The sequence below is a fragment of the Strongylocentrotus purpuratus genome, unplaced genomic scaffold, assembly GCF_000002235.5.
Source record: "Strongylocentrotus purpuratus isolate Spur 01 unplaced genomic scaffold, Spur_5.0 spur5_scaffold_16, whole genome shotgun sequence".
In the NCBI taxonomy this organism is placed as follows: domain Eukaryota; kingdom Metazoa; phylum Echinodermata; class Echinoidea; order Camarodonta; family Strongylocentrotidae; genus Strongylocentrotus; species Strongylocentrotus purpuratus.
In genome coordinates, this window is record NW_022145601.1 from 27,994,890 (window position 1) to 28,010,469 (window position 15,580).

The 15,580-nt window shown below is 35.7% G+C and overlaps 1 protein-coding gene across 2 annotated transcripts in view; it reads left to right on the forward strand.

Moving 5' to 3' along the window:
* Positions 1-282: 282 nt before the first annotated feature.
* LOC576735 (probable cation-transporting ATPase 13A3) overlaps positions 283-15,580 on the forward strand; it is a 45,797-nt gene continuing 30,499 nt past the window's right edge. For both annotated transcript variants that reach the window (XM_030987216.1, XM_030987217.1), the window contains exons 1-7: positions 283-414; positions 5,777-5,849; positions 6,487-6,657; positions 10,580-10,632; positions 12,566-12,697; positions 13,423-13,503; positions 14,960-15,029. In XM_030987216.1, the coding sequence (XP_030843076.1) occupies positions 5,793-5,849; positions 6,487-6,657; positions 10,580-10,632; positions 12,566-12,697; positions 13,423-13,503; positions 14,960-15,029 (564 nt within the window). In that variant the 5' untranslated portion in view covers positions 283-414; positions 5,777-5,792. The remainder of the gene's footprint in view (positions 415-5,776; positions 5,850-6,486; positions 6,658-10,579; positions 10,633-12,565; positions 12,698-13,422; positions 13,504-14,959; positions 15,030-15,580) is intronic.

The window sequence follows — 15,580 nt, forward strand, 5'->3', positions numbered from 1 at the left end:
CTTAGCCCGGTTCGGATTCACACTACGCAGCTTAGCACCACAATTGCCCGGCTAACCCCGCAATTGCCCGGCTAACCCTGCTATTTTGCAGGGCCAGATAGTCCCGTACTATTTGTGGGGTTAGCCCACTTTGGCAAAACGTAATGTGAACAGAAAGCCGGCTAAAATTACCCCGGGTAATTGGTGGGGCTAAGGAAGGAATTGGTGGGGCTAAGAGCCCCCTTAGCCCCACCTATTTCCCGGGGTTAAGCAATATTTGGTAGATGTGAAAAGGGTATTAGTATCATAAGAGACAATGTCCCAGGTATCATTATGGTCAGTTCTGTGTTTTTGGCTGTGATCTTAGTGTGAGCTACGTGTGCACACTGCTTCAGTCATACATGTATTCTTTGCTTGCACGTTTGCCATTGTTTGGTAAGTACATGTTTGGTATACTACCAGTCACTGAAGGTCACTGAAACTACATTTACTTGCAAGTTTTCAGGATGTGTGCAACTGTGCATAGAATTTAAATGTGAAAGAGTGTGTTTTGAGTTTCAAAGTAGGTGTCAAGCAGAGAAATCAACAGAAACAGACAACCACCCCCCTCTACGAGGATATAGCTGAAGGGCGAAGAGCCCCCTAAACTCTTCAAAGAATCAGAGTTCCCCCTATAAAAGCCAATTTTCTTGTTGTTTTAGACGTATATCATTCATTATGTATATTTAGGCCAAATTTGCATTTGCATTGGAACAAAATAAAAGGAAGGAGAAGAAAGAAAGAACAAAAAAATCTAAGCTGCACAATTTTCTGCAATTTGTGGAGATTCTCGACAGGCTGTCAGCATAAATGGTTGGCTGTTTTTTAATGTAGTTTGTGGCCAGCCTGGTTCGGTACGTTGAACAGACTTGTCGGGTTGCACATGTAAGCTCCTCCAATACCAGTCAAGACTACTATGTTTGTGATGTTTGTTTGTGGGATTGTCTCCTATGTACATTGTACATGATTGTCTCCAATGGGCTGTAAAGCATTATTAGGCTGAGTCTAATGAAATAATGATTTGACAAAGGAGTTATCACAGAGCAAATCCTTAGTTTGACTTTAAAACAACAAGACAACGAGCTCTCGCAAGGTAGATTGGAGGACATTGAGATTGAAAGAGAAAGGAAGCGAAGGAAGGAAGAGTAGGAGAGAAGAGCTAGAGAAGAGAATAATAATAATAATAATAATAGCTCGTTCTTTTATAGCACATTTCAGGACCTGCAGGCCCTCTCAAAGGACTGTTTAAAAAAGAGAAAGAAAGATATTTGTATTGGGGAGATTCAATGGTGTCCTTTTTGAGCTCTCTACACAATTAACTTTTCATTGTGTGCGTAGAATTACTGTATGAGTCCTTGCTACTGGATGAACCTTTATTTTCCCCCTTTTTACAAGTGCTCAGCAATAGAGAGGCCTTGATACATTTATGCATATACCGGTAGTTTCTTTTGTTGTTCCTTTTGCACCTGTACAGTTTGTGGATACATATAAGGGAGGGCACTGCAGGGCAGGCATAAAGCTACTGCTGTTCGTGATGTGGTGTTTGCACTTTGCAGAGGGTCTGTTACTCTGTTTTTAACTTAATTTTTGTGGTGGTGATAAAAGAGTTAAATTAAACAGATCTCGTTTGTTGAAAGGTGAGGCGAATAATGATTATTATAGGATGGTCCAATGTACGGTTTTATGTTTTCATTTTTTCTACAATGTTCATGATTTCTTTTAAGTTATGTGATTTAAATCCATTTGATGAGTTTTCATTATTTGAGGCTGAAAGGTTTGGGAGTGAATGTTATGTTGCAGTACATTCATGTAGCTCTAATTTCCAGTTTAGATGGATGGTGAAGATACTTGTCAAAGTTTTTTCCCCCCTGTTTAATGAGTTTTCATTTAACATTGAATTTTAAGAAAAATTTGCTAAAACGGACAGGCGGTTTCGGGCAGTTCAGTGACTGCTGGTGAGTAAAAGGAGGGGCGGTTTCAGGCGCCAGGCGGCGGTTTAATTGCTAAAAGGTTAAGGGCCCCAGAAAATGTTGAGCTTTAAAATGCTCTATGGTACATTCTGAGGCATTTCTGACCGGTAAACTGAACATTTATGTGAGTATTTCTTAGCTTTTTTTCAGCAATTTTTTTTCAGAAGGAAAAAAGTGGGGGTGTAGGAACGTACATCACTAGAAAGGGGGTGGGATTTGAGGGGTTGTGACAAACCTAATCATATATTTTTTATCAGCAAATTTGATATTTAGTGAGTACCTTGTTGACAAAAAAGCAAAAGTTGGTGTTAAATTGTTAATAATAATTACAGTGCTTATATAGCGTCTAACACTTACTTTGTCAGAAGTCTCTAAGCGCTCTACAATAATGCAGCATAATTACCCTGGCTTTAGCAGTGCAGCTGTGACGCGCGCTGCGTTTCAAGGAATTAATTCCTACCAGGTACCCATTTACTTCACCTGGGTGGAGTGTGGCAAATGTAGATCAATGTCTTGCCAAAGGACATTAGTGCAGCGGCGGGACTCGAACCACAGACCTTGTGATTGACAGTCCGGCGATGTATCCACTGTTGTTGGTGAATTTTCAGGTGGTCGTGTGGTGATAGATTGTATCTGTTTGTTGATGCGGCAGTGGTCATTGGTGTTTATTCTTAGTCAAGATGATTAGTTGCTTTTGCTTTACATCAACTAGATAGTAGGTTTTTGTAGCTTTTTAAAGATATCAGGGACAAAATTCTACCATTTTTGGCAACCTGCTAAAATTGCAGGAGTTACCAGCAGTTGCCAAAGTGGGCCACGCCCACACACTTTCTGATTGGATGTGTACATTATGTGAGCAGCGGTGCATGACTGAGTAGGAGTAACTAATGTTAAAGGGGAAGTCCACCTTGATATTAAGTTGGTTTTAATAGGAACAGAAAAATGAGACGAATATGTTTGTGAAAGTTTGAGCAAAATCTGTTTAAAAATATGATAGTTTTGAATTTATGAAGTCGCGAGCAACCAAACATAATTTTGGAAACTCTGTGACGTATCTCTCCTTCCCATTTGCTCTGTACCTGAAGACAATGTTCAATCATAAATTAATCCTAAAATAATTATTGCAAATATGAAACATATTTATTCCGTCATCAATAACTAAAAAATGAAAGTTTATGAAATTTCTGTAAAGATCAAATCATAGAGGACCTCGCAAAATTAAATTTTATGGAACTTTTTGACAAACATACAAGATACAAGATATTTTATTTGGTCTTTGCAAACAAGTTACATAGAAAATTGTTTTTCACTGGCGTTACAGTCATATTCAACAAATGCATAATTACAAGAAATAAATACATCACGTTTATAGAATGAAATAGATGAAATAAGGAACAAATACATGCAAAAGATAATGAAGTGACAAAAATGGTCATTGGTACTTCAAATCATGAGTTTCAGAATTAGGCCTTGGTCATTGGTATTTCAAATCATATGATTAAATTCTGACGCAGAAGTTTAACGTTTAACCTGTGAGTTGAATTTATGAACAGAGTCGGGTACAAATGAATATCTGAATCGTGAAAGGCGGTTTGGGGTGGAGCGAAGTCGGAGACCAGAACGATTAAATGAATAAAATAAATGAAGTGGATGCGTATTGTCTTTCATCATCATGATTGTACAGACCTTATCAACAATTTGCTCAGTACAATGAGACTCGACAGAAGCTAATTCTACCCCAATTATGTGTTGTGCTATTTTACGTGGCCTTTCCAATTTCTTCTTGTCCTGTTTTGAGAGATTGCCAAATGAATATATAATATTGAAAAGCAGGACACTCTTTATTATTGAATTGTATAACAGGGTCAGCAAACATACGAGCACAAAATATTGTTTCACTCAACTTATCAAAGAGCATAACAAATGATGCCCAACCTCTTGCTGAATCTTAATAAAAGAATCCTACTGCTGCCACCAAATTATTTACATTTAGGGGTCATTAATTGAATAGTTATAGATGATAGAATTTACCAAATTATATCACTCTCATGTAGAATTGCCAATTTGTGTTTCACTGATGACCACCTTAAGAATTCATAATTTTCTTCATTTTTTGATATTTATCAGATATTGCTCATACTTTCACAAATTTGTTTCTCTCATTTTTCTGCTGTTATTAAATACAAGCTGATAATTAGTGTTGACTGCCCCTTTAACAATGGAATACCCTTGTATTCTCTAGTACATCAATCTGGGATGGCTTTCTCTTCACATTGAATGTACCAGTCTTTCTTTTTCTTTCTTTTTCGAACTTAGCTTTGCCCCAGATAGTCCTGAACTCTTGTATACAAATATATATTAATACTGTTTGCCTACTCTTTTCTTGACAACCGTTTGAAATTGAAACTCAATGGCCCGAATTTACAAAGGAGGTTTGTCGACAAACCTTGGTTTTCGTACGTCATATGACGCATTTTACGCGTTTTTTACAAACCTGGTTTGTAAAGAACAAAAGGAGGTTTGGCGAAACAAAAGGAGGTTTGAGCTCAAACCTTGGTCTGAGCTCAAACCTTGCTTTGTGAATTCGGGCCAATAGGTCTTCATTTCTATAGAATACATTGAATTCATACAATAGCATGTTTTCAAACTTGTGGTTATTCAAGCATATGACTTGAACTTTATCATTGTTTAAAAAGGTTGTTACAAAGGTTTGTTCATGCCTCATGGGAGATCTGAAAGCTGTAGGGGCATTCACACGTTCTCATAAAAGAAACTTCTGATTATGGTCATAATATCTTGTTTACTGTGCCTATTCACAAGTTGGTAAAAATCTCACAATCAAATACAAGTAGATAACACCTGTAATGCGCATGCCTGGGATAAGATCCATGTTGAATGACCCTGCCCCTGCTTTGATTTTGCTCGCCTGCAATACAAACATGAATGTTGAAAAGAAATATTGATATATAAATCTTGCTGTTTTTCACATGCATAGTGCTTAACCTTGCATTAATGAGATTTTTGTATTCATACGCTTAACAAAAGTGATTTTTTTAAATCTTGATAAAGATATCAATATTATAACAATCAAGTGTGAATTACAAAATCAGTTTATTATGAGTGTAGTTAACAACAAATGGAAATGACTAAAAGTTGTTTTAATCAAGTTTATTACTGTACCGCCTCTATTCAACATACAAAAAGGAGCAGACAGCATTTATTACCTCTTTCAGATACCGTATTTGCCGGCGATAAGGCTGCAACCCAAACTTTGACATTTCGTAGAGGGAAAAAAAAAAAAAAAAAAAAAAAAAAAAAAAAAACAAGCAGACCAAACAAAGAACACTATTTTTCCTACAAACTGATACCAAAATTTCTTATTCTTAATCTTATAGTTTACAGCAAGTTTACCTCAAAAATGATTGTAATTTAGCAAATCTACTTCGATTTTTAAGCTAGTACTGTATCACTTGCAGATTTGGTATCCTACATATACCCCTACCACGACGTGCGGTGTAATACAAAATTGCGACTTCGACTAGATGTGCCGTTGCCTTGCGCGGCAGCTCCCTCCGTAACGCTCCCTTTTGTTACTTTTTAGCGATGCAATAGCATTTACTTTTTTTTTAATTTAAAAAAACAAATTAAAAAAATTTGAGGAGAGGGGGAGGGGGGGTTCCTCCAAAACACACCCATAAAAAAAAAATTTGAGGGGGGAGGGTTAAACTGTAAACTTGTTTCAGTTTCTTCAAGCTTATTAACCCTGTTGTTTTTATCTCTTTGTGTAGCACATACGAGAAGACAATGGGGGAAGGTGAGGTGACAAAGTTTACCATTGAGGAGGATCGGGATGAGAAGCTGGTGAGTATCTTCAAGATGATAGTGATGATCGTCATTATCATTGTCATCTTCATCAGTAGCATCATCGTTGTCATCTTCATCACCATCATCATTATCATTACCATCACCATCATCATCATCATCATCATCACCATCATCATCACCATCATCATCATCATCATCATCATCATATTCATCATCATCATCATCATCACCATCATCATCATCATCATCATCATCATCATCATCATCATCATCATCATCATCATCATCATCATCATCATCATCATCATCATCATCATCATCATCATCATCATCATCATCATCAATGACTTGATAAGGCTTAAAACTGGAAAAGGCTTAAATAATAAGTAATAGAGTAAGTAATAAAATAGATACAAAATGCAGAGTGATTGGTCAATGGTATAGCAGTGTTGAATACAGTAGTGGACGATCCCAGATTCCAAACTTCAATCCTTGACCCAGCCTTAAAACTAACTCTATCTTTTACCTTAAACCTAATGTAAAAGCCCAGTTGCATTAGTATACTTTTGAAGTAGAGCTTGGAGCAATCATCGCCAGAGAAATCTTCGGAGCACTGTATAAACAGAATACATTATCAGTCGTTTCTTCTAATTTTCTTGTTGTCAAACTCCAGATTTGCAGTGGTTACCAGCGCAGTCTTTTGAGGGTCATCCTGGTCTATTTCTTTGGGGTCATCACGGCTGGATTCTTCCTCTTGTTGGTCTACTACTGGAAACGTGACTGGGGTCTGAAGCTGACCCATTCAAGGTGCTCCCTACAGAATGCTGACTCTATACTCATTCAGGTATGTGGTATGCAGCATCTTCTATTCTATTGTTGATTCTAATAGTAGTAGTGGTAGTGGTAGTTGTTGTGGAGTTGCTCTCTATAGAATGCAGACTGCATACTCATCAAGGTAAGTGTATTTTTTTTTGACAAATGGGAGTGTTATCATCGACTACATCACCATCCACTGACCAAATTGCTAATTTGAGATTCGCATAGATTTAGTGATCTCACATTTCAAACATTCACAACTTTCTTTTTATTGGTACGATTTATTTCAAACTTATAGCCATACTGTTTCTCTAATTTGTCTGCTTTCATACAAATGAATTTATTACATGGGTTAGATTGCCCTTATCAGAGCTGCCAACCATTCCGTTTTTGCCGGAATTACTCCCGTTTTTTTCCTCCAAATTAAGGTACTACGTTTTTTCTTCTTAAAATACGTTTTTTAATAATTTTTTAATTTTTTTTTTTAATTTTTTATTTTTTATTTATTTATTTATTTTTTTTAAAATTTTTTTTTTACATACCACACGTCAAACAACTGCCCTTAAATGGTGATTTGATCACGAATTCAATAGAAAACTTATTTTAAAACATACTTGAAGAGAAAAATATTCTCAAAAGAAAATAAATGCTGATAATACCAAAATAACCACAAAAAAAATTACCTGCTTGTATGGAAAAAACAGCATGATGAATGAACATTTCTGCATTGGAAGTGTGTCACGCGTGGTTGTAAGGTTCTTTTTATGAATTCCTTTTTTTGGCTTGAAATTCCTTTTTTTTGCCATCATGATTCCTTTTTTTGGTCGCACAAGGTTGGCAGCTCTGCCTTAATATCTAAAGTTATAATTGATTTTGGTGAGTACTGAGGGTTCCATGGACAGACAAAAGAACAAACCAATGAATACTGGACAAAATGGGTACAGAGATGTCGCTCTGTAAGTGAATTGCCAGAAGTAAGAAGAGATGGTCTTGGAAAGTTACTTATAACAGGAACTGTGGAAGCCAGGCAAAAAGAATGGAAATTCTCAACAATTTTAGTTTTTACCAAATGGGAGCAGTGCCCTGAAAGTGCATCACAGAGTTGCCAATAAGCATTTCATCAACTATGACTTTTAAATTTGATAAATTTTTTATCCTCTATCACATTTTTCTCACTGAACTGCTTTTTATTGTTGTTCTTATTGGTTCGTTTTAAACCAACTTGACGGCAGTGTAGATCTTCCCTTTAAAACTGATTTCTTACCTGTGCAAGCAACACAAAGTTGTGTCACAGGGTCTTGGTATGTAATATTGCTTACCGGTAAATCAAACTTGAGATGCTTTTTCAGGTTTTTCTTGCATACATGTAGGTTTAGGATACTGCAATACTATATTTCTTTTATCAATTTAAAGGATCACACAGGTATACCTATTACCTTCGGATCCTGCCATCTGCTTGTCACTGTAGCATACCTGAAAGGTCTAGCGGTAACCCATACTAGTGCATAGAAGTGTTCACCTTATTCCAGAAAGTGGTCATATACCTCATTAGTAAGGAGAGATGACTTTCCACATGGTGTATTGTAAGATGAGATAAGACAGGGAATCAATTGTCATGCTATAGGGATTGTGTTGAAAGAAGTCATTACCGTATTTGCCGGTGATAAGGCCGCACCGACGCATAGGCCGCACCCCAAATTTGACATTTCAAAGAGGGGGGGGGAAAAAAAAAAAGGAAAAAAAACAAACTGACAAAACAAAATAATCATAATTTTCTCGAAAACACTATTTTTTTTTTACGAACTGATACCAAATTCATCCATATTCTTATAATTTACCGAAAGTTTAGCTAAAAAAGTGATCGCAGGCAGATTTGGTGTCCGATATACCCCTACCACAATGTACAGTGTAATGCGAAACTGCATGAAATGGAAAAACAAAATGGCGACTTCGGATGGATGTTTGCGGCAGCTCCGTTAGACTGTCCCTTCCTTTACTTTTGCAATGCATTGGCACGAACTTAGATCAAGATCTATCGGCAAATGTTGTGTTAGGACGTTTATTTTCGTCTTCATGTCAACAATGCAAGCTAAAATTGTCTGTAAGATGTTTGGAAATGTCCTGTACCATAGTGGTATTGTTATTTTACCGTTTCTAGTCCCATACGTGCAAATTCGTGTTGGTTTTGACTTTCGTTTTTTTAATTTTTTACTCTTTCGTCGTAAAGGCCTCCCTGAATTTTTGATATTTTCTCTTCCAAAATTACTGCGGCCTTTACGCCGGCAAATACAGTACTTGTCATTAAAGGAAGCCATCAAAAGGATTATAAAAACAAGGCATGATTTGCGCTCAAAACACTGTTAAACTATTAGGGTTTTGGTCGTGTGAATCTACTCGCTTCCATGCTAACTCATTTAGAGCAGTGACACATGGCGCATGCACACTACTCGCACCAAAAATAGAATGAGCAGACACCAGCATCTTTTAGGTTTCTTTTTTCTTTCGTGTAAACATAACATGTTTTTTTTTTGCAATGTAAATGGGCCTATTTCTGCAAGGCTATGAGCAATCATCCTTGGTTCTCCATTTGTTTTTTGTGTTTTGTAATCAAACGATGTATAGGAAATGTGCTTCATGCAATCGCGCAGAGTTCATTTCCTATTGGTCTCAGCTGTTGTTTGATTAATGAGGGAAAACGTTGGTTCTCAAGGTTTTTAGCATATGAACATGTGAAAATTCCCCAAGATTTAAAATATTAGAAAGAAAGCTTAGTGATACAGGGGCAAGGCAAGATAGAGAGAGAGAAAAAGAGAGAGGAGAAAAGGGGGGCAGGAGGGACGGAGTGATGGATTTACAGGGAGGGAGGGGGAGAGAGTTCAAAATGTGGCTAACACACAACTTCTGGTTTATACACATTTCCTATTATACAAATCACTCTAAGATCCATATCAAATAATTGGTCACGCGTGATCACGTTAGATTTGTTGAGACTATCCCACGTTTTTTTTGGAAAAAGCATGCAATAGTTTCCAGTTCTATATCCAAGGATTTAAAAGTATGTGATGCGCAGCAGTGTGCATAGAGGTTTATAGTGCACTTATACTGTGTGTGGGCCTATACTTGCATAGCACTGCACCTAAACAGAGGTACATGTAAATGGGCTTAAATGTGTGCACTTAAATGTGTACACAAGTACGCCTACCGGTATTAAAAATTGGGATTTATTTGTTAGCGATGACACAAAACAATTAATTCTTTTTACATGAAATAATAAAGATCTAGAAGTTTTGTTGTATAAAAGAAAAGATGCATGCTTTCATTTGTTCATTGAACGATTTCTCCGCTTATATTAAATTGAATGCACCTTATTCAACATCAACATTCAGTGCATTTTTATGTGCAGGGTTATTATGTTCCTGTTTCAAACTACCTCTGTACACGTAGTCATGTACATCTCTTGCCTTGATATTTTACATGTTTTCTTGTGGAAAGATTGCTAATATATGTTCCTATAGATACATGTATATATATATATATTGTAGTTTTGAAAGTCTTTGGTTTTGCAATAACTTTTCCCTATGGGTCTAGAGTAAAATATTTAATGCCCATACTTATGTAAAACACATTTGTAAATTGTTTATATTTATTTAATGATGATTCAGGATAACATTTTGGGGTCAGTTTGCACTCAGCAGTGTTTCTAATGATCTATCTTTATTTGTCTATTTTTATATTAAATAATTATCATAATTTAGCATAACATTTCATTTGTACTCTTTTCATGATTTCTCAATCTCATACCTTGTATGAATATGTTTTGTAATTCCTTTACCCTTTGTTGTTTGTTTTTCTTATACTCTCCAATTTAGGATGTCAATTTCTGTTCTTGCATTTCCTCTTATTCATTTAACCACATCCCTTCATTTTCCCCGTTATTTCAACCCACCCAGGATTGCTTCCAGCGGTACCATGTCGTTCCAGTCTCCAGGGAGGTGGTCGGAAAGTAAGTTGATTTTCCTGGAGCCCCATTCTTACTTTGGCATCAAAAATCATTTTAAAGTGAAATCAGTGATTTTATACATCCCCATGCATAGTGAAAATTGTACCATAATGAGTGTGATCTGACAGTCCTAGAGAAGAACATCTGAATCACTCTGATTCTTGTAAGGATTCTCTTCATGTAACAGACTTGTCTTACATATCATCAAGATTTGTAGAGGTGCAGCTACTGTATGATAATGATTGTTTCATACATGAACTGCCAGATTGCTGTTGTTTTTATTAACGTTATGCCTAAAAGAGAGAAGGAGATATGACAAGGCATTGTTTTATGTCATTGTTGTTCACTTCAACAATCACCATGATTAAATAGGGCTCTATATCAACATGCATCAAATTTACAATACTTTGATGATAAAAAGAAGCAAAGTGAGTTCAAGGGAAAAGAGTTACAGCATTAAAAAAAAGACATGTTCGCAATAAAAGAAACTGAATCATGACTATTTATTTATACCGGTAGTTCACAGCCTCAATAAAGTAAGCAAGTCTACTGGGGTTATAAATGCATGTCTAATACATGTGGAGTTTGATCGATAAAATTACAAAATGCAATAGAGCTTCTGAGTTGTATTTGTGTATCATTCATAAATTGACAAATAATAATCTTTGTGTCAATATCCTGTGTAATTGGACTGGAGGATTTGAGATTCAATATGTGTGTCTGGCAAGCAATGTGTGGGGAATGGACGGACTACAGCTAGGTCAAAGGGTATAGTGATCAAGTGACAAAACACTTTACACGGTGTACGTGGTGTGTTCTTTATCACAAGTTTACAACTTGCGTAACTGGTTATTAGCCGGGGTCTAAGTACTACTTGTAGATTGTAGAAGATATACATCATAATATTGACACTGTGGCAAACATCTGTCGGTTAAGCATCTCAGCAAATACTGATTACATAAAGCTGTGCTTTGATTTAGGGATATTTCACAATGTTCAATCTCTTTGACACTGTACGTGATATTCCTACAGTGAATCCCCTTCTTAATTAATTGCATATTTTTTATTCATTTACTGGTATCTAATTATTCAAGAGAAGTTGGTCTTCAAAGTGGTCCTCAAAGTAATGACAATAGAAAACAGTTACAAACATGATAACAAAGAGGAAAGGCAAACAAACTAATAAATAATACATAAAACTATATCATCTAAAAACTAAAATTAAGGTCTGATATTTAAAACTTACTCTTGATCTTCAAGCTCTAATTTTACTGATCAGTTCTTATAAATAGAAGCATTATACAAGCAAACAAATGGCTCTTACATGCAAATTTTGATTCGCTCGTCACAAAAGCCACCTTGAGTTTCCTCAATTTGATAAATTCTTAGATGTCATGTTCTCATGCAAAGTGGATATTTATATGATTTGTGCTACTTTCTTTTTTACTTTATCAACCAGTTTGAGTGATATTAAGCCTCATCTTCTTTAGTAATTCAGAATAATAAACTGGTTGATAGTTGATAGTGACAAAGACTATATGTTTATATCTGATAGTATCTAAACCATGAATATGTTGGTTATCAGGGTTTTGTGAAACGGGTTGTCCACTTCCTGAAAGTTGGTTTCGTTGACTGACCCCAAGCTGTAGAGCGAACCATGTTGGGGCCATAGTTATAATTTAAACCCTTTTATGGTGATGTTCATAAAATTGATTATAAAATTTACTTTATAAATTTGCTTTCTTAACTAATTTCCTTGTTAATTTTATTGTATTCATATTATCTGTAATGTTACCCTTCTACATGTATTTATGTATTTCAATTTTTTTTTTAAATACTCTGTATGTATTGTATATGTTTTTTATGAAGAATGAAATAAATACCAGACCATACCATACCCAATGGCATCAACATGTTCATTTTCTTCCCATGCCAGGTCTGTTGAGAAGGAGATTCTCCAGGATGTGATGAAGCATGATGTCCTCATGGAGGATACATTCATGTACTTCTGCTTCCATAAGATCAAGTTCTTCTGGAATCCACAGGATCAGTGTTTCTTCAAGCTTAGGTGAGTCAGATATTCTTTCTAGCAAATAAAAGGGAAATAAAGTATGGGGGGGGGTAAAACTAGTGATAGTCGGGTTTATAGACAGATTTTTCTTGAGGTTACAAGGCAGTGAATACTACTATTACCTCAGCTTCAACTGAGCTACTATTCTCAAAGACTTTGTTCCAATGCGGTCCTGTTTACTTCACCTGGGTAGAGGGTGGCATATATGCAGGTTATTGCGTTGCTTGATGATGTTGGTGCTGTGCTGTGGCATGGATTTGACCCCTGAAAAATGTATTTTATGACACATGCTCTGGCAATAATTTCCCCTCTGTCGATTCCTTATACTAACTGAATTCCTTACTTTACTTTATCAAATATTGTGTGTAAAACCCTCAGCTTTTTGTACAAAGTAAAGCCCCGAGTAATTGTTGCTGGAGCAGTGGTACATGAGGTCCACTTATCTGTTCCTAGACCAAAGCACTCAAGAAGTGTCTTCAAACAATCAGAGTTGAGCTCTAAAAATAAGTTAGTGGAGAAGAAGAATTGAATCTTATTGTTCTGACTAGGTCAATGGTACATCCAGTTCATTCTAATATTCATGGTGTATTTAAAATTATAAAAAGGTCCCACACGATTACTAATGCAACAGTGCATACAACTGTTATGTACTATTGCCAGTTTTTCCTAGAAAAGTGTTCATTCTGTGACTGATAGTCATTGTGATTTGTTCTTGTTTTAAGGGGCCTGGATAAACACACTCTTACTGATGAGATCTACAGGCGAGCTAATATTGGTCTTGACCTTCGTGAAACAGCTCAAAGGTAGGTATAACCTTGCGCCAGACTGATCATCAAAAGTCTCCTCTTACTCCTTGATTCACTTTGTTGTATCAGATAGTAAGATGACAGATACGGGATTTGAAACTTTTACTTTAATAGTCAGTTGCTTGACTGTTCATTTTCTCAGGCAAATCAGTACTGTATATGTGGATGTTTCCCCAGTCCTGTTCAGCTGACATGCTTACTTTCACTTAACTCAAATGAATTCTGAGTTTTCTCATTTTCTGAATTTTCTCATTTTCTGAATTGATCAGTTTTCCCTCTTCAAATTGGCAACAATTAATTTTTCATTTTTACTCCTTCATAGTTTGAAAAAAATTAAATTGTTTAATGAATGAACCATTAATTAAAATTTTAAAAAATCAATTAAATTACTCTTATATGGGAAGGGCATAACATAGGCCCTACTGCATTTGAAAAAGACTTACAAAAAATATGTGTTTTTTGCTCTTTCTGCTACTGTATAACAAAATAAAACACAAAAACATCACTAAAAGGAGACACTCTATTGCTATGGGTTAAAGAAAGTCTTATAGAGTGTCTCATAGAATGGCTTATGCATCTGTATGGTGTTATTCACCCTACATTCTAACTTGCAGAGCACAGACAAGAAAATGCAGTTTTGAGCATCTGTAGTCTATTTTACAAACAACTGTTTAAACGAGGTAATAGAAGATATTACAGGACTGGTATAACATGATGACATGATGAAAATTATCAGCTACCATTACCTGATATTTTATTCATATTGCAGTTGGGATATTAACAATTTGAAGCCGATATTTCCCCTTACGATTGGGTTGTATTACGGTAATGATTGTGAGAATATGAAGATATTAATACATTTCTATAATTATTCATCGGTAACAGGTGTATTCGGACTGTAATGGAGAAAATAAGGTCTCAATTGATATTATTCTGATCATTAACTAGTCACCATATGTTTGTGCAGTTAAAATTTGATGTAACATTATACACACTATGTTATTGATATTCCAGAGCTAAAGCCAGGTTATAATGTCTAAAGTCCTTTAGAAGCACATGCAGGCGTTATTTCATAATATTATATGCGCTATAAAAGAACAGAATAATGTTATTGTTATTACTTTTGGAAAGCAATTAAATCCCAATTTGGAACACCCACACATCAAATGTGCTTACCATGGAAGGGGGCAACTCCACCCCCTCTTATAGAACCTGTTTCTCATGTATGATTTTCCTAGTTAATCGTACGAGCTTGAATCAAACAAACAGCTTCCCCAGTAGAATAAGAAACAATAAGTACCATACTCACAGCACTTTAAAAATCACAGACTTGAAGAGAACCAACAACAGCAAAATACACAGATTCATGAAATATTAAATGTCTTCACGTTCTACTACTGGGATAAGAACTACTGCATATATTTCTAAACATTATTTTCTTTTCCATTTTTAGGCGAACCTTGTATGGACTTAATATGATTCTTGTACGGGTGAAGTCCATCCCTCTTCTCCTAATTCAAGAGGTGAGAAAAAAACTTTTTGTTTTCCTTTATAATACCTTCAAAGTTATATTTTGACATTATTCAAAAGTGTAGTTTCTAATCTTTTGTATGCAAATGAGCATTGTGTGCTGAGAACTGGTTTTCTATTTACACTGTATCTTTTTAGATTCATATTGGAAACTCTTTGGAGAATTGATTTTTGGCCTGGGATACTTTGATTGTACATGTTTATATTCTTCAAATTAAACTATTGAGTTATTTGTTCAGGAAGAGCCATATTCATGTATTTCAGTTGTTGAATATATGTTTTTATGCCTGTTTACGAAGTACTGTAGCCAGAGGCATTATGTTTTCGGGGTGTCTGTCCGTCCTTTCGTCCCTATGTCCCGCTCTCGTGATCGCATTATCATTAGAACCGACGGACGGATTAGCATCTAACTCAAGACATGTATTTATCTTGCAGAGCCAATGAACTGAGTAGAATTGGTGGTCATGAGGTCAAAAGTCATGGGGCTCATTGTGTATGCAAAAACTTTATGAACTTGCTGGTATTCATTCACTTAACAGTAAAA